The 19,748-nt window shown below is 34.1% G+C and overlaps 1 protein-coding gene across 1 annotated transcript in view; it reads right to left on the bottom strand.

The window, feature by feature from the left end:
• LOC106638959 (uncharacterized) overlaps positions 1 to 19,748 on the bottom strand; it is a 149,750-nt gene that overhangs the window by 97,944 nt on the left and 32,058 nt on the right. The window contains exon 2 of the mRNA XM_014352367.2: positions 3,641 to 3,926. Coding sequence (XP_014207853.2) covers positions 3,641 to 3,737 — 97 coding nt within the window. The 5' untranslated portion in view covers positions 3,738 to 3,926. The remainder of the gene's footprint in view (positions 1 to 3,640; positions 3,927 to 19,748) is intronic.

Consider the following 19,748-nt stretch of genomic DNA (forward strand, 5'->3'; position numbering starts at 1 on the left):
AAAACTAGGATCGCTTTACCGTGTTTCTCGCAAAGAAGCACGTTATCAAAGATTCTCACGCGGGAATTTTTGACTTTAGACTACGAGCTGATCATATTGGAGATATCAGCTAGGTACTGCTCAAAATTATACTTGACACTTATTTCCCAACAAAAAGGTCAGCGAACGGTCCCGGTTCGATAACCTTTGACGTTTGGCCGAAAGTTAAACCTACAGTAAATAATAGCTTCGCACTGTTAAAAGTCGGCCCGCAATGAAGTTTTGTGGCCGTGTTTCTCACTAAGAAAGACATTATCAAAGATCCCCGGGAAACTTTGACGTTGATTCAAAAGTCGAGCTTTAAACAGTTATTAGCTGGATTGTGACTAAAATTCTGCAAAAACTAGGATCGCTTTACCGTGTTTCTCGCAAAGAAGCACGTTATCAAAGATTCTCACGCGGGAATTTTTGACTTTAGACTACGAGCTGATCATATTGGAGATATCAGCTAGGTACTGCTCAAAATTATACTTGACACTTATTTCCCAACAAAAAGGTCAGCGAACGGTCCCGTTTCGATAACCTTTGACGTTTGGCCGAAAGTTAAACCTACAGTAAATAATAGCTTCGCACTGTTAAAAGTCGGCCCGCAATGAAGTTTTGTGGCCGTGTTTCTCACTAAGAAAGACATTATCAAAGATCCCCGGGAAACTTTGACGTTGATTCAAAAGTCGAGCTTTAAACAGTTATTAGCTGGATTGTGACTAAAATTCTGCAAAAACTAGGATCGCTTTACCGTGTTTCTCGCAAAGAAGCACGTTATCAAAGATTCTCACGCGGGAATTTTTGACTTTAGACTACGAGCTGATCATATTGGAGATATCAGCTAGGTACTGCTCAAAATTATACTTGACACTTATTTCCCAACAAAAAGGTCAGCGAACGGTCCCGGTTCGATAACCTTTGACGTTTGGCCGAAAGTTAAACCTACAGTAAATAATAGCTTCGCACTGTTAAAAGTCGGCCCGCAATGAAGTTTTGTGGCCGTGTTTCTCACTAAGAAAGACATTATCAAAGATCCCCGGGAAACTTTGACGTTGATTCAAAAGTCGAGCTTTAAACAGTTATTAGCTGGATTGTGACTAAAATTCTGCAAAAACTAGGATCGCTTTACCGTGTTTCTCGCAAAGAAGCACGTTATCAAAGATTCTCACGCGGGAATTTTTGACTTTAGACTACGAGCTGATCATATTGGAGATATCAGCTAGGTACTGCTCAAAATTATACTTGACACTTATTTCCCAACAAAAAGGTCAGCGAACGGTCCCGTTTCGATAACCTTTGACGTTTGGCCGAAAGTTAAACCTACAGTAAATAATAGCTTCGCACTGTTAAAAGTCGGCCCGCAATGAAGTTTTGTGGCCGTGTTTCTCACTAAGAAAGACATTATCAAAGATCCCCGGGAAACTTTGACGTTGATTCAAAAGTCGAGCTTTAAACAGTTATTAGCTGGATTGTGACTAAAATTCTGCAAAAACTAGGATTGTTTGACCATGTTTCTCGCTAAAAAAGATGATATCGAAGATCCCCTCGTGGGAAACTGTGACTCTAGACCACGAGCTGAAAATACTTTCCGTATTGATTTATAGATTGATCGTTAAACTAGCGTATATTTTTACTGGCGATCGTTTACAGCTGGATCAATTAACAAGAACATACTTTTACTAGCGAATATTTTGACACGCGAATAATTTAACGAGCAGATTGTTACACGGGTGAATGGCTTTACTGGCAGATAGTTTTCTGAGCAGATCGTTTTATCAGCGGATCGTTTTACGAGCAGATCGTTTTACTTGCGAATCAGTTGATTGGTAGATTGTTTTATCGATTAATCGTTCTCCATAGTTATCTTTTCTCTGTTGAATCGATTGATAAATACATTGTTTTATAAGTTTTTTGTAGATTATATTTTTTTCTGGAGGACGAAACGCAGCAGTGGCTTCAGTTTCGTAAATACACTCGATCTAACCTCTAGGAAATAATTATGTACTTCTTATTTCAATAATAGATCTTTTAATCTGCGATTGTTTTATTAGGATAATGTTTTATTGGCAAATTAAAGTATTAGCGACGAGGAATGCTCGTTTATTAATTTTTCAAGTTAAAGAATTGAGTTGATTTTTGAAAAATTCTGTTTATAAAAATAACACGCTTAGCAGAGCCAGTTTTATTGTTTAATCGGTATTGTTGCTAGTAGTGGTCTAAAAACAGAAGGCAAGCTTGCACTGCTCGCACACAGCATTCGGTTACTTCTTCTAAAAAACAAGATACGGAGAAAAAAAAATTATTTAAAATAATTCACGCTTCTAACCAAACAATTTTTTATGTTTTAAATTTTCCATGAATAAATTAAATTTAAAATTTATCTTAATTCTGTGGTACCTATTGCTGCAATTGGTTATTATTTGAAAAATAAAATCAAAAGTTATCAATAAACAAGATACCAGAACAGTAACCTTCAAATAAAACATACGAACTTCAGATCTGTATGCTTGAAGTTAGGATTAGTAGCTCGAGAACGCAGGTTAAACCTGCAGTGGAATAAGTAAAAATTTGGGCAGATGTAATTTAATTTTAAAGCATGCCCTAGTGGTATAATTTGCTTTAGAATGTGTTTATATGCAATCATGTGATCGGAGCAAGTGAATTCAAAGTCAAAATAACCAATAAAATTTTTTTTCTCAGAAATAAAAATTATATTTTAAAAATGGTTGAACCTACGATAATTTGAGTAACACCACGAGAAAGCGCATCAAATTTGTCCTTAGAGGTACCAGTTTCAACTACATAGGACCAGTAAATAAGAAATAAAAGCGGGGGGGGGGGTAAATTCTAAATGGTCACTTTGAAAGTTTTCGACAACCAGGTTTAAAGAATAAAAAACGTATTTTGCAACTGCGTCTGCAACTTCGTTGCCAGTTAGTCCGGCGTGTGCTTTAACTCATGTCAACTTGACTGAGTTGTTTGGATTTCTTGTTACTCACATGCCTTTGCACAGTGACGGTAAAAACACGCAAAATGGCAGTTTTATGGGAAAAACTTATTTTGATCTGTTCCACAAGTCTAACAGAACTCGGTGGTTTAAAAATACGACCTCTAGTAGAAATGATATTGTAACTCTGAATAAAATGAGATCAAATCATCATAGTCTTGTGGAGTCTCTATTACGTAAGAACATTGTACCTGACTTATATACATGTATACACACTATGTACTCATTTATAATAATAACCAATTCATATGCAACTATATTTATAGTCTGGCTACTCACGCTTAAGGAAATAAAAGAAACAGCTATATGAGAACTTTGGTGGACTGATCAGCTTGTTTAATTTTAATTATTTTGTCACGAATTCTTCTGCTGAAAATCATTACTAAGCATGCAAACTGTTATTACATCAAAATAATCCTGATAAAATACTATATTGAATATTTATTTCCATTGATTTAAAATTTTAAATTCTAACTTAGAAGTAAATAGTGTATGCGGGCACCATGGCGGACTTTTAAAACTTGCCTGCATCGTGCAACTTAATCTTTGTCTTTTATATAATCAAGTATGAATATAATGAAAAATTTTTTTAAATGAAGAAGTACTTACTTGACATTTGCGTGAAAAATATAAGTTTGATTGGCCACAACTCCTTCTGACGAAAATCTTTTATGATCCTGCCGAAGAAGCTTTTTAGCAGCATCATGATTGTTCCCCGATGTTCTTCGCTCGTTTCGGTACATATATGGTTTATGTTTAAGTGTTTGTAAACTAAACACTTCTTTGTTAGGGTTGCCTTTTTTTCTTTATAGTAAAATTGTATGCAATTACTCCTTCAGATTCATCTCCTCTTGCAAGACATCTTTGTTTAACTAAGCTGTGGTAAAACAGTTGACTGAAAATATAAAATTGAATATTGTAAATTAAAACTTATGTAAAATACCTTCTTATTTTAACATATATTTTGAAAGTTTCATATATCTCTTTGAAATAAAAGTACAGGCCCGTGTGCGTATAGACACTCGTGCGGCTTTATTACTGTACGCCTGAAAAACGACTCATAATGGTTACGAAAGTTCAGAACAGAGTTGGTTTCATCTCTAACAAATTTTTTATCACTAGAAGCCGAGGCGCTGACACTTAAATTTTATGCAATTTTATAAATAGGTGAGAATATTACGCATACCCTGGAAGACAGAATTGTTTGATTAAATTTTCGATACAAAGTAATAAAATTGGGCTTTAAATGGAAGATTTCCACCGTGATGGGGTACCTTAGGAAAAGGAAGTCCTTTAACAATATCTTAAAATCCAGGAATTTGTCGCCTTTGTGGACGTTGCATCTTTAAACTACGAGGAGAATGATAAGCTGTATGAAATAACAAAATATACATTGCAAGAAGACAAGAAGAGGATATAATACATTGGAAGAGAAAGAAGAATCAGCAGCAGCTGAACCCATGCTTAAACGTCTGGGATTAACGTAATTGTTTTCAATTTTTCTACAGTCATATTCTGTTACTTAAATGCTTATTATGGACACTTAAACAAACTGATGTAATCCAGTTAAACGTGTGTAAAAAAGTTTTCGTATGATATGATAACAGCTACAGTGTATAGTTATGAAAAACGACCGTGTTTTTATGAAAACGTACGTAGTTAAAAACGCTAGAAAATCCAAGTTGTCAACTTGGCATGTAAAACTTCTAATGAAAATCACGATGTATGCAATAACAAACAATTATAAGCAACGTTGTTGCAAAGTTTTGTTCTTTTATTGCTGTGAAATTCACTCTGCAACTAAAAATCTCTATGGCCAGCGGGCGTGTTCAGCTGCTGGAGTATATGTTTGCTTAAGTGCATCACTTTGCCAATGCAACGCATCCAGCGCGTTACTAAGCAGCGTTTCCACTTTTTAATAAATAGTTGTTTCTTGGCGATAAAAGTTACGATGGGCAATAAAATAATTTTTTCTATGAACCTGAGGCCTGAAACTTGTACTTGGCCAAGTTTCAGGAGTATACGCATACTATGGGCAGCTTCTATGAATACAGCAACATAAGTATCGTATCTTGGCTTCTGTTGGTCTTAAGTTTATTTCTTACTTTTAATTATGATGACTTAGAAGCAAGTGAAATAAGTACATAGTTACGTATAGAAAAAAACCAATAGTAAAAAACATTTAGAATTTGCATTCTCTAAAGATAACGTAATTATCTACCAGCTAAAATTGGTCTGATCGAGATCAATTTTCCTAGATACAACTGATAGCTGAGTAAAGTTTCAATTCAACAGTTTTTCAATAGGTCACCATATAAATTATGGACAACCGTACCTGAGGTTTTGCATTAATATTACCGACACTTATCTATGAAATATCCAAATATCTCGCAATGAAACTGAGTTCATCATGTATTTAATAATAATTTTTAATTTCAGCGTTTTTAAAATTTCGTATTCCTTTTTATTTTAAAATAATTTCTTCAATTTACAAAATACCGTAATTCTACATAAAATCATCCGACGAAGAATTTTCATTTTTAACTTTTTCCACTAAAACGTTTTGTTTTTGAGAACTGTAACTAAATAACTGAAAAAAAATTATTTTTTCCTTCTTCGGGCGTTTTTGAGGGTGTGGAGTGCCCTCAGTATAACGAAAAATAGGGTTCGCATCAGGAGAGCATCCAACCAGGGCAGCACCAGGAGTCGCTCGGGCCTGGTGCTTGCCCTGAAAACATGCGCCACCAGGTACGAAAACTACTGTTTCAAGTTATTTTTCAATACCACAGACAGAGTTCAACTCGTACATATAAACTTTTAAAATGGCTTATTATATGTGTTGAGATTTTTCGTTTAAAGCCTAATTTTATCACTTCCCATTTACAGTTAGATCCAACAGTTCTAGCTCCCGGGATGAAGGTAATTTTCACTTGTTTATAAAATTGAAATGACAATGAAAATTAATTGTAATAAACGTAAATTAAATAATTTTTAAATTTTTTTCTTATAGCAATTTAGTCAATTACAAGTAACTTTAAAGTGTACAAGCTACATCTAATATAGTTGTAAAGAACTCGTTTTTAATTTTGTAAAGCAGATAATACCAACAACGTAGACTTCTAAACAGACCAGTGCAGTTAGTTAGGAGAAGACATCAAGACCTGTTATCTTAAATAATAATAAATACTCTTTGAATCGAAATTTGTTACAAAATAAATTAAAAGTATAAAACACGGGAAAAGTGTGTAAATAATTACACCTATGCAATCATAAAATAAGAGCTAAAAGTTATAGTGAAGTTTGAATTAATTTTTAATGAAAATGTATCAATAATATTTTCTCTTATAACTATTAACTTTATTATGAATTTACTAAGCTTTCTTGGCGTGAACAAATTTTGTGTACCTATTTGATTTAAGAGGGTCATGCTTGTTTTTTAGGCCGCTTGATAAATATCAAATACGACTATTTCTTGATATGATTTTATGAGTAGACTTACAGACTCTCGTCATAATGAAATAAGTGCTTAAAAATATTTCATAGGACATAATTCACCAACAGTATACTGAAACATAAAATACATTTTGACTAAGTACCCATCTGGTCTACTGGTTTTTGAGAAGGTACCAGATTTCGGGCAACAATTGAATTGCTTTGCGTTCGATTATTATTGCTAGTTTACTCGCTCCCGCATTTTGAACATATTTATATCAATGAAGTTTATTGCTTGGAAGGCGACAAATTTCGTCACACTCGCACACGTGTTGTATGCGCGTGTGTGCGTGCGTGCGTGTGTGTGGGTGTGTGTGTGTGGGTGCTTACCATAGTAGCAGATCGTAAATTTTGAGGAGCAGATCCGTGCAACTGCGTAAAAACTACTTAAGAAGTGCATGGGTCTGCTTCTTAAAACTTACGATGCGTTACTGGGATTGTGTGCAGCATTTTGTGCCTTTATAATCAAAGGGTCAAACGTATTGTAATTACAACTTAACTAAAGCACCATGATAAATTGCAGTTATCAATTGTAAATTTTCATAAGACGGCAAATTTTGAAAGCTACAAAAGTATAGGCTCTCCGACCTTACCGCCACCTTTTCGCCCATGCTTATATATTATGGTAAAAATTTGAAGCTCCAAGAAATTGCAATTTATAGGCATGTCAATAAAAAATATGTGTTTAAGTAAGTTCTTCTGCTACTGACTTAGACGATTTCTGCGGTTCAAATGCGCGTAATGAGGTGGAGTGCATTAATGTAAAGGTCAACATTTATGTAAAGACTCTGCTCTAGTCATAAAAAATAGTACTTATAGGAGTTGTTTTGGTTATTAAATTTACGATAAGACGATTAAATTTTCCTTTCCATCCACTCTATTAAAAATATCAATGCTTAATCAACACTCTAAGTAAGTGACTGTGGTATTCGGCAATTTTCTCGGGGATGTTATAACCAGGCTCACTTACTTATATTACAGGTAGCTTAGATTTTACTTCTACGCCTCCTAACGGATCATACTGAACTAAAGTGGAAAGCAGTTGTATTTCCACAAAACTTTGAGCTTATTTGTTCGCGGTGTTAAGTAGTGAGCTTTGAGGGAGTGAGGGAACTCCTACGGGACCACTGCTGATTGGTTGCTTCATCCCATGAGATTAACACAGACTTGCGTCCACCATTTGTGGCTACTGGATATATACATATATAGATGTACAGGTCTAATGGCTTTGTCCACTCACTCCCTCGAAGCTCACTAGTGCTAAAGGACAAGTAGCACCGTCCTGATGGTTGAAAGCTGAACCAATTCCACTACTAAGTAAGTATATAGTTCAAACTGTAGACACCAAACCGAAGAATCCAGATAATACGTTAAAGGAGGAAATATAGTAAATGCAAAGCACATCTTTTATTGCGCCGTAAGATTAAAAAAATTGTTATAAAAAAATGTGGTTTGTTTATATTTGAAATCGAATGATATGTTTGGTAAATCATATGAGCTGGAAGTAAGCCCTATAAGCTCTGAGAGAAAATATTTATATTATTGTAACTGTTCTTACCCAACTGATTCTAGAGAAAGCTGTCAGCATACTGTAGGTGGCGTAGTACATTTTTAAGATATATAGGTAATAAAATGTCAACAATATTTAACCCTGAAAGACATTAATTTTCACATAAGATATATCATACATTATAATCAAATTACTTCAAAAGTGGTTGTCTTTCCTGAAATATTTCCTGCAAACAAATGTTTAAGTAGTGACTTTTTTGGTTATTTTATATGCCTTGATCTATTATCTTTAAATATACTACTATTATTCGGTATACTATGAAAAATAATTTTATTTACACTTGAATCATCGCAGCTAGACACACTACAAGGAATGCGCTGGGGCTTTTGCTTATTTATTTTAAGATAAAAAAATTAATGCTTTTATTTACTACTGTTGGCCGCGAATATCGTTTGAACTACATACTTAGTAGTAGAATTGGTTCACCAGGTTCAGCTTCCAACCATTAGTGTGGCACTGTGGCGCTACTTGTCGCTTAACACCGCGAATGGCTATTGATATTATTTTTTTCAAGATAAAAACTATACAAAAACCATCCAAGAAGTGTAAAGAATCAATACGCAAAATTTCAGAAAAATAAGTGAAGTAGTTTTCGCGGTTATAATAGTTTTTGGAACTTTGCTTTAGGTATTAATGAGAGTAAGATTTAAGGTTTTTTGGACACCATATATTATACGCTCAGGAACGCTAAAAATTTCATGACGTATAAAATTTCATGAGATGTGTCATCACTCAACAATATGTACTGTCGTGCGTGTCATACGTTACTGAAACGTACTTCGAACTTTTACTTATTACAGTAACTCTATGAAATTGATTGCAGAAGCGGCTCAGTCAATGTCAAGTAACATTGAAAACATAACCTAGTGGTCAAAAGTAAAAGCTCCTTTTCAGAGCTGTTTTACAGTTAGTTCTTATAAGTAGCATAAAAACATTTCTAGTAAAATTATGGTTAATTTTAATAGCTTATGACACATAAGACGTTGTAATTTAACTTCTGTCGAAATTTGGGATCGATTGGTTCTGACGTTTTTGAGATTGTTGCGAACATACAAACAAACGCTGTCTCCAACTAGTAGTAAGATATCAAAAGTGAGTTTCTTGTGGATGTTAGAAATATTAGCATCTTATCAAAAAGGTCTACATTGGTTATTAAACGATCGATAATTAATGAGATCATACTATTATATCTATTTTCAAAAGCACTATCGACTTGAAATTCAACTGTGAGATTGAGCAAGATGTTATTATCTTTACACTTACATGCAATCTAATGGACTCAATTTTTGTACGATTGACTCAGCAGCTACAAACTATCATGCACTAATCAAGCTACAATATCTAGATAGTTGGTTTAGGCTTCAACATGAAAACCTTGCGGGAGATACCCACGCAGTAGTTGGGTTCGCAGTAATTGGTGCTTATTTTGTAACCATCTGCAGCAATACAAGCAAGTGATAACAACACTAAAATGATTTAAAAAGTAAAATAAGTAACATAACAGAAAAATGTTATTTATTTTAATCGTTTACAAGATACTGCAGATGACTAAAAAATAAGACAATTCTTATTTTCATCTAAAAACATAGAGGAATAAATAATTTGTGACAGTCAAAAATTCTAATCCGCAGGAATTGTGTCATTTACCCCTAACCATGGGGCAGATCATCTTTTCATTACTCATGTGTTCACTTTACAGCATACTGTTGGGAAAAGTTATATACTATATCTATGGAAGTTCAGCTTGATAATACATTTTGAGTTGAGAGTATGAGTTAAGAAAAGTTCAACTGCCTCTATCACTTTCTATACACTATTTGCTCTGCGTACAAACGGCAAATATTAGAACTTCGATGATTACATACATGTATTTGAAATGGGATTTGGATATTGAAGTTGAAATTTTTGCCGCTTGGGCACGGAGCAAATACCCTCGCTGAAAGATGATTTTTCTTTCCTGATTTCAGGGACGAAAGTGCCACATTCCTTCCAGGTAGAAACTCGCATTATCTGCTCTTAAAAAACTATTTTGGCCACAATCTGCATGTTTGACACCCTCGCCAATGGCTATTCCACTCGGGAGAGAATACCATACTTTCGTCCCTTGTGGCGTAATTTACTATTGCGTAATCACATACACACAAACACATTGTGGTTAAATACGTGGAATGTAAAGGGCGGATCTGTGAATCAATATTAGCCGTGGGCACATGATGGATGGATCCAAGCTCAAAATGTCAGCTCTTAAAAAGTTTCACAAAAATGACCGTTATCACCATCATTTATTATATTAATAATAACAATAAAAGAGAAGAAAAAAAAAAAAAAAGAAGAAGTCATTGAGAGCTTGGGTAAGTATGAAGTTATACTTTTTTGGCAGGCAGCATATGAGTATATGAATGTAGACATACCTTTTATGAAACGATATTCTAAATGAGCTACAGTTTTAACAAATACTTTAATAATAAATAAACAAAAAATTCTAAACAATATATTATTCAGATAAGAATAGTTCAAACTAAAGCCATGACATAACGTGCTCGCAAGCTGACCAGTGCGGGACTGTCCGCTTTCATCGAATCTTCCGATTATTTCAAAATAATTTTTTACGCTGATAACATTTCTAAAGTTGTGCTTGCAGTCACACCTATAAAATAGGCTCACACAGTTGTTTTTAGATGTATATATAACACCCACAATACATATATAAAAGAGGGCTTGGAAAAAATATTCTGTTGTACTGCTTTATATTGAATGGGGTACTATTAAATGCCAAAGGATGTATCTTAACTAAAAAAATCACCTTACTCACGGATAAAAAAAATGTAAAAAATGTATTTTTAAAGTACATGTACTTATAGCTGAAACGCATTTACATGTTTATCCCTAACCTCACTCTGCATGCAATCATACAGTAATTTTTTCATTACTACCATTGAAAATGAGAATTAACTCCTGTAATCCCCATTCCATCAGATTTTCACGAACGAAATCCACACAACACTATTCTAATAACTGGGAAAAACCTTTTAAAGACTGCAGTTCCTTGCATGTTTCTCAAGTGAAATATTGCAGAAAACAGTTTTGACCGATGAAAATGGTTGATTTTCAAAAAATTGTTTTCTCCGTGTACTTATAAGATGCAATGGAAATCATAGTATAATACCACAAGGGCTAAAAATACGGTATTCCCTCGGATGTACATGGTTGTCTCCTAACTTATGTAGGCAAACACTTGGGAGTCGATGCCATACTTTTTCATCTATTTTCATCGATGTCACGATTTTTCATCTTCCTATGTCGAAATATGACATATTTTCCATGATTTCAGGGTTTAGAGCGTAATATAACACTTTTATTCCCTGCTTACTAGAAAATACTTTATTTGTGAAATCTTGTATGTATAAATTATTAATCAAGAAAATTATGAAAATTATGTAAAACTTTGCTTGAAAAATAATTAAGTTGAATAAAAAATTATGCATTTAAAAACAGATTAATAAAAATTATAAAAATATTCATTTCTACTTCGAAAAGCTGCTACTGAAGAATATTTTTTCAAAGTTAAAAAAAAATTGTTTAATAAAACTAATGATTCATTCTTGAACATAAGAAAATACAATTAATGAACAGTAAGTAAATATATGGATTGAAAATAAGTTACAAACCCTTACCCTATGAAAGGAATTAAGGGTAGCGGTTTGTAACTTACTTTCTCTTCAAAATATCGCGTTCTCTTAAAAATAGATTGTGGATAAGTTTATTTAGTGCTTGGGTTTTGCTTTTTTGTGGGTCAAAACTTTGAAATAGTTGGTTTAAGATCATTTATAACGCGCCTGTAGAAGGAAAACTTCAAAAAAATCGTGATGTATCTTGAATGATCGCAAAACTGGATAAGAATTTAGTTGTCATATTGTACAAGATTAGTAACATCTCGTGTCTTGTAAATATATAGTATGTGGTCGCGGTGGCGCAACGGTAGAGTTGCAGTTTCGTCGATCTTTGAGGTTAAGCTGCATTCGGCGCTGTTAGTACTTGGATGGGTGACTGTCTGATGACCGTTTCAGGTCTCGCCGTTTCACCTGTGCTCTTGATTCTCGAGGGCCGATTAACTGTTTCTCTGACGCTTCGACATCGTGATCATAGGTGTGACTATAAGTTGGTCCAGACGTTTATATGCGTCAGGTGCACCGGTGGATAAAAAACACTATTCTTGTGTAAAAAAGCTATATCTGAGCCTACGGGCGATGTTGAACAATAAATTAAAAAAATATATATATACATACATATATACATATATAGTATCAATATTAGTTGTTTTGTATGAATACCTTTTTTACTATGATATCCATGTTTTACTTTTTAGTAACACATAATCTGCGTCCACTTTCTTATTGCATCTATAGACTACCTAGCGCGGATATTTGTTTAATAGTCTCTACAAAAAATGATGTTACTAAACATCATTGAGAATATAATCACTGCAACACACACACAGGGAAGAAAGATGGTTAAAATGATTAAAAAATAAGTATGCTTTGAACAATAAAACTATGATTGATACATTCATAGTACATGCAAATATTCAAAGGTTACAACCTTGATGTCAACGCATAGCAGAAAAAATTGACGTGAGAGGAAAATAATTTATTTCTTACACTCTAATTTAATAACGATGTTAAAACTGTGGGTACTAAAAAATAAATCTTATGATTTTTACCACATGAATTGTGTTGAATAATTACTAAAAAGAAGTACGATGTTTTGTTAATGTTTAAAATTAAGACGGAAACAAGGTGACTTATTTTTCATGTATCGTTCAGAAAGATACAAAATAAATGCCGTCAAAATTATAATGACGTTTTTCTTTAAATGTTTACGAAACAGAGTTTTTAACTGAGAAAATAAAAGTAGATATACTTATACGTAATCTTGTATAGCATAAAGCTACCCAATGCATATGGTTTTGGACTCCAAACCAGAGATGTCGAGTTCAAAGTTAAGTGAATAGAAGGAAGTTGAGAGCAAAATGTATTTTTTGTTTTTTTTTGGTATCAAGCTATGGTAAACAGATAAATAAAAATGCTCTGCCAGATTTCTAAAAGAAGACAAAAGTTTTTAAAATTGTATCTTAAAAATACTTTTTCTCCCTCGATTGGTACAATTAGTTAAGTATTTTTTCGATTTTTTGATTTATCAATATGTATTTAAAAACAGTAAAAAACATTTTTCATAATCAAGCAAAAATTCGTCAAAAAATATATTGAGCTGTGAAGTATGATTCCAAAATATACATCGACTACAATAGTAGACTTGAATGCTATATTGGACTTTGAAGATGACGTAAATTCTTGTTTTTTCAGTTGAGTCAACCACATAACGAAAAAAAGTTTGATACGAATTTATTCCCTTTTTTAAGATATAATTCATTTTCAAAATTTGTACTAATTTGTTAGTCTCAAATGATTGATAAATGCTAGACTTTTTAAACTTTATTTTTCATGACAAAAACTCGTTTCGTAGCTGATTTTTTTCATAGTTATTTTTAATTTTTTTATTGTATATGTAACACAAAATTATTTTCATACATACCTCCGGATATTCGAAACTATTGAAATCTATTCCCACATTATTTTTAACACTATTCGAACACCTGGTACGAAAAACAGTACAAGATCCAGCGCCTAGTAAAACTTGCATCATTACGAGCGCGTCTTTCTTACGTGGAGTGTCGAGTTAATCAAGATTAAAAGAGCGATAGTCAGCGGCTATAATATAGCACAAAGTTTCTAGCACATTAACCATAGTAAATATTAGACTTTTACGTGTATAGATACTGATAAAAGTTTGAAACATTCTTCAGATCAATGATGATTATTTAAGACAACATCAAGACATGACAAGAGGTTGAAGACAAAATTCGTTTTTTTACAGTTTGAAAGTTTAATGTGCAATACTAGCCTAGACTTCAATTATTACCGTGTTCTAAAATGTCGTCACGTAACGAAATTATGTCTCACATCTTCTAGTACTTCAAATAACTTAATTTGAAGACACAAAGCCATGGTTGGTGGGAATTTGTTGAAAGTCTAATGAACTATAGCTGCATACACATGTTAAATTATGGTGGAAATCAGAAAATTTGAAGTTCTCCAATTGTGTTAGGAAAGACAACATGCACGTTATTTGTATTCTTTACAATTTATTTCTTTATTATTGATGAAAAATTAAACTAACAAGTGATTTTACCTTACAGGTCATGCCATTCGGTTGAACTCATTTAAAATATTAATTTATATGAGGAGCAATCAAGACATAGTGCTAGAGTTCTTAGGAGCTTGTATTTAAGTTTATCCTATTATACTTCTTCCTGTAAATTAAGCTACCAGAAACTAAAATTTGAAATTGCTACTGCTAGATGGTAGCATCAATAAATTAGTTAATTTAGGAGGGTAGCTAAAGCGTATAGTGAGAAATTTTCCGTGATTACGACGAATATTACAAAAACCACTTCATAATATGATCAGAGTAGATGGAATTGTTCTGACGCATTATGATGCCGGCTTTTTTTGTTACTAAACAAACAGTGAAAATCAACTAGATTATTTCTCTCAATTTTGCGAATAATTATATTTAGAGCTATCGTATGACAAAAACAGCCTGACATAACTTGCTTGTTATTTAATTATATATTAAACTATGTTAGTTAGATCGTCTTAAACCTATTGTAAGCGATGACATAGTGACAAAAATAGCAAACATCGTCATTTAAATTTTGTAGTAACGACTAGTTTAACCTTAAATATAACCTTAAATCTTCTTCTTTTAAGTGTTGTACTATCGAATTTTATGCTTAACTAGAAACTGCAATAGACGAACTGACAAAAGAATTCAAACCTGCACACAAAATGTCACGTTGGTACCCCCAAACACAAAGTGATCTTTGACACAGATACAAACTAAGGGCATTCAGTATATTATCGGGTGTTTGTTCCTTACTGATTACCTTACTTAAATTAATTTTCGTGATTCATTAAAGTAATGCTTATTTTGGTGAAAAAATGTGAGAAGACGCACGAAGCTTATGCTCTAAAGAATAAAACAAGCCCAATCTTATTATAAGCAGATGCAAATTTAAGAAAAAAGTGGATATGATACACTAAATTTTTTCAAACTATTTATAAACACTGAAGGTCATTTTGATGGTTCTAAGATACAAGTTTTCTTTATGAACTTGGAACCGATTATGATACCTTTGGGCTTGATAAATCCTCGAAGTACTTACTTTGTGCGTCTTCTTACTGCTACGCGATAAAATAACCACAACATTTATGGTAAATAGAAATCAATGAAAGTACACTTTTATATAAACTAGAAAGTAGAAACTCTCGATGATGTACTGAATGCCTTTTATTATAGAGAAAACTAGACGTGAAAACTGTGATACAAACATCAGTTCATGAAAAAAAAATTCTCTACTAGTTTAAAAGTTTATAAGTAAGTTTACTTCCAAGAAAGAACACTATAAAGTCCTCGCAAAAACCAGAGTCCATACTATTTGTTGAAATTGCAAATAGTACTTCAAAGTAGTGCTTGAATAATAAATAAAAAACTTCGTCGCAAACGTGTTATTATCCTCCATTAGAGGATTGAATTTGTGGCTTTCCACACAAACCGATGAACTCCATTTTTTTTTAAATTAAGTTGAGACTGGAAAGCATACCGTTGTAATATAGTGTACTTTTGTATAAACTAACTTTTGAAATGATACAAGTCACCAACTTTTCGTAATGGGCACACAACCTAAGCGATAAACTGCCATTTTTCCGGCTCAACCAAACAAGTGATATAAAAAATCGTTACAGTAGCAAAAATTGATTATTTTTAGGAGAAAAAATCATAGGAAAAATATTTTTTCCATAATTTTGACCCTTCTAGAAAAAATTTATTGTAAATATGTGGCTTTTATAAATAATTAATCAAAGCTATTGTAATTTTACCTTACGTCGCTCTTGGGCTGTTGCTTATAAGTGACAGAAACTAGTAGCGAGATTTCAAATTTTTATCGCAATGTGTATGTAAGGATAAGGATATAACTTGACTTGACTTGATTCTGATAGCGGTGGGTACTCAAAGGTCTATAATACAGTAATAGACACATATTTATAATATTTAAATATAGGTGTATGAATGGGCGCTGATGTTGGAATTAAGGCAATTAGTAAATTTATTAAGGCAATAAGCGCTTCAACTTACTTAAAATCCCTACAATCGCAGTTTTGAGCATTGCTACGATGGCTTCAACACAAAAGTAATGTGATTCAAATTTTTCAATGTTATTTTAAACGGGAAAAAACGAATCATATTACTTTTCGTCAGGGTCATCTTGCCGGCAAAACTGTACAAAGTAGTATAGTACTACGTTTAAGTAATAAAAAACTACTACTCGAGAACAACTGATTAGCTACTTAGTAGAAAATTTTCATATATATAGTGATATAACGGTGAGGCACCGTTGAGCCGCCTTAGGTAGGCTGTAGGTGAGTAGGGAAAAGAGAAAAGAGATATAGGGCATGGGTCAGTTAGCAGAAAGGGATAAAGGGCATTAATAGACAGGAATAGCAGAAAAAATGAGGGGAAAAGCCAAAACGCGGGAAAGAGCAGATTAGCTTGGGCCCGTGTTGGATGTTTGGGTGTTTTCTTGGTGCGACGTACTGTCCACCTCGTCTATCCGCATCGTGCGCACTCCATAACATTGGGGCTTGACACGAAAACCCACGACTAAGTACCGCGCGACGTCGTCTACAAGGTACACGACATTTACTATTACTATAAGTACGTAACAGGAAGCTGCAGTAGCAGTTACAGCCAAACATAAAAGATCGCGCGTGTATAGGAGAGGCCGCGTTCACAGTGGCGCATTAATCGACTATCACCGACAAGAACGGTAGTGAACGATGGTGCCCAAGCATTAATAACTAAAATTGTTTTCACAATTTTAATGTTCAATCTTCGATAAACACAATGACAATCAGTGTTGTATGATATAAGGATACTGGGCTATTATGTATAAAAAGGAATACATGGAGTCATGATAATGAAATGTACATACAACGACTATAATAAAGAGCATTATAATTTAGTCACGTGGAAATCTGTAAGTCATAAATCACTTTCAAGTAAAAAACATGCATAAACCGCTTAGGCAAAAATAAATTGACTTATCATGTGAAATGATCAAATGGTTCATCTAGTCATTATATCTATGCTTGTTTACATGAGAATTCATTAGGATATTATACCAAACTAGCAGCCCCCCGTCTCGGCTTCGCCCGAGACTTACTAAATAAAACACCGTAGTGTGTTGACACGTAATGTGAAACATTTTTAGTTAGAAAATTTTACACATATTCCCGATACATCTCAGAACAAAAATCTTCTTATTAAAAACATATTTTTTCGGAATCCATATAGTTTATTTGGTCATATAATAAGGTGTACAAATTCAAAAAAATAATTATGCTGAAAAGTACTGTGCGTTCTTTATGCCATAAAATAATCGATGGCTATAAGAAGTTATTGATTTGGTTTCTTCTGTGTAATTCACGAAAAGGGCTATTTTTTAAAGCTGTTAAGATTTAAAACCCCCAAAAAATTTATATTAAAAAAAAATTGTTTTTTCTCATATCTCACAATTTTATTACCAGAGCAACAAAGTCCTGGACCTTAAACCCAACGTTTTTATTGCCACAAAAACAGAAATACATTTTCTACTTATTTAAAAATCTGAAGTAGGATCTTTAAAGATTTCAGAGATTGCTGTGAGGGTACAATGAAAAGCTGATCTCTCACGTAATGGACTCTTAAGTTGACGATTTTGACGCTGCTGTTTCAATCTCGATTAATTTTCTGCGTCAGTTTCTTGACGCCTCAAATTGTATTCATTAGATACATTTGAGGTTTTCTTTCCAATATACCCTTTTGCGACTATTGGTATGCTTACGACTTTTATGACCCCTAAAGGCTATTTTCAGTCAACTTTGTTAATTTTAATACATTTGTTGGCAAGGTAGTGCAACGTCTGATGGCCCTAAAAAAGACCGGTGAGCTTCTTAAGTTAACTCTTTTTTGACTGCAGTTAACAGCAATTGTGACTGCCTGGATACCTCAGGGTGATCTTCTCTGGCTTACTGTTGAAGACCCAGACTGATTGGGAGAAAAATTACAAAGTCCGAAGCTTTGGGGCTAGTTGTAGTACTCTTTCCCAACGTCTCCCGGTATAACGTCAAAGACGTTGATGTCTAAAGCACCTTTTTTATTTTGCAGATTTAGTTGTTTTGGTGATCTTAGATGGGGAGATTGGTTAGTGATACTTGTCCAGTGGAGGCTGTCCCGTTGGCTCAAGTTTTTTTTTCCTTTATAGCTGTTATAGGTTTGCCCAGCGCAGACCTTGGAGAGGATCAGTGATTCCTTATTGAATGCTTAGAGTCGAGAGGGTAATATAGAGTCGTCGGTCACCGGGTTTCCCAGCCCTGCGAAGAACAACTCCGCAGGTGACGTCTGCCAGTGAATAGCTGACTTGGTTTAATAGTGCCCGTCTTTAGTTAATATAGTCTTTTAGTTGACGAATCGCTTCCGGAAATGGTAATAAAAATGTATTTGTTGGCAAGGTAGTTTACACTAAGGTGGCCCCTAAAAAAAACCGATGAAATTGATGGTTAAGTAGGGAACGTAAATACTTATAATGGCCCTAAAAAGCGCCAGTGGTGAAACTTCCAGGCTATTCTTATTCCTGATGATGAAGAGCTGGCTGCGGGTTGCTTGATTCTTACCCTGGGAGTCTCGATGTACGGAGACTGTGATGGAGGGAGGTACGCCGCTGACCAAAGAATATCTCGTCTCGGGTCGTTCCCCGGATAACCAACTGCTCATCTTTAGACGGGAATATGTGGGTAAGCGCGTTGGGGACGCGACGACCAAGAAGGTGGCCGTTGTGGCTTTCCGTGCCCCTCAGAGCTGTTTTCCCTTGCTTACATTTTCAGCCACAAATTCTCTAACTACACCAGGTGGGATGGTGGGACTACCACACAACTCTGAAGAGTTGGTGTAGAATGTGCTCTGGCTAGATATGTCTCCTGGTACTGTGGCAGAGACGGCATCGGTTTGAATTAATTTTTTTTTTATTTTTGATCGCACTCGTCGAGATTCAGGGTAAAGGGACACCTAAGTCCCTTCCCCTTTAGAGAAGAGTGTCATCCGTAACCGGGATACCCAGCTGCAGGACTATCACCTGCAATCTTTACACAGCTTGTTGAGCTGCCGAAGCTCGACTATACAACTATTGATACGCTTCGGCTTATTATAACCACACTTATTTAATTATGTTGCAGGTAGCTTCGATTTTATGTCGACGCCACCTAGCGGATTTTACTGAACTAAAGTGAAAAGCTGGCGTATTTTTGCAAAACTTTGAGCTCATTTATTGCTATTGTTATTAAATTTTTTAAGATAATAACTATACTAAAACCATCTAGGAAGTATCATGAATCAGTGTGCAAAATTTCAGCAAAATCGGTTAAGTAGTTTTCGCGGTTAGCGATTACAACGGTTTTAGCGACTTTGCTTTATATATTAGTAAGACTAAAAAAAAGATGG

Source organism: Copidosoma floridanum, unplaced genomic scaffold (genome assembly GCF_036245765.1).
Source record: "Copidosoma floridanum isolate Cflo_tuat_1 unplaced genomic scaffold, Cflo_Japanese_pri ptg000021l, whole genome shotgun sequence".
In the NCBI taxonomy this organism is placed as follows: Eukaryota; Metazoa; Arthropoda; class Insecta; order Hymenoptera; family Encyrtidae; genus Copidosoma; species Copidosoma floridanum.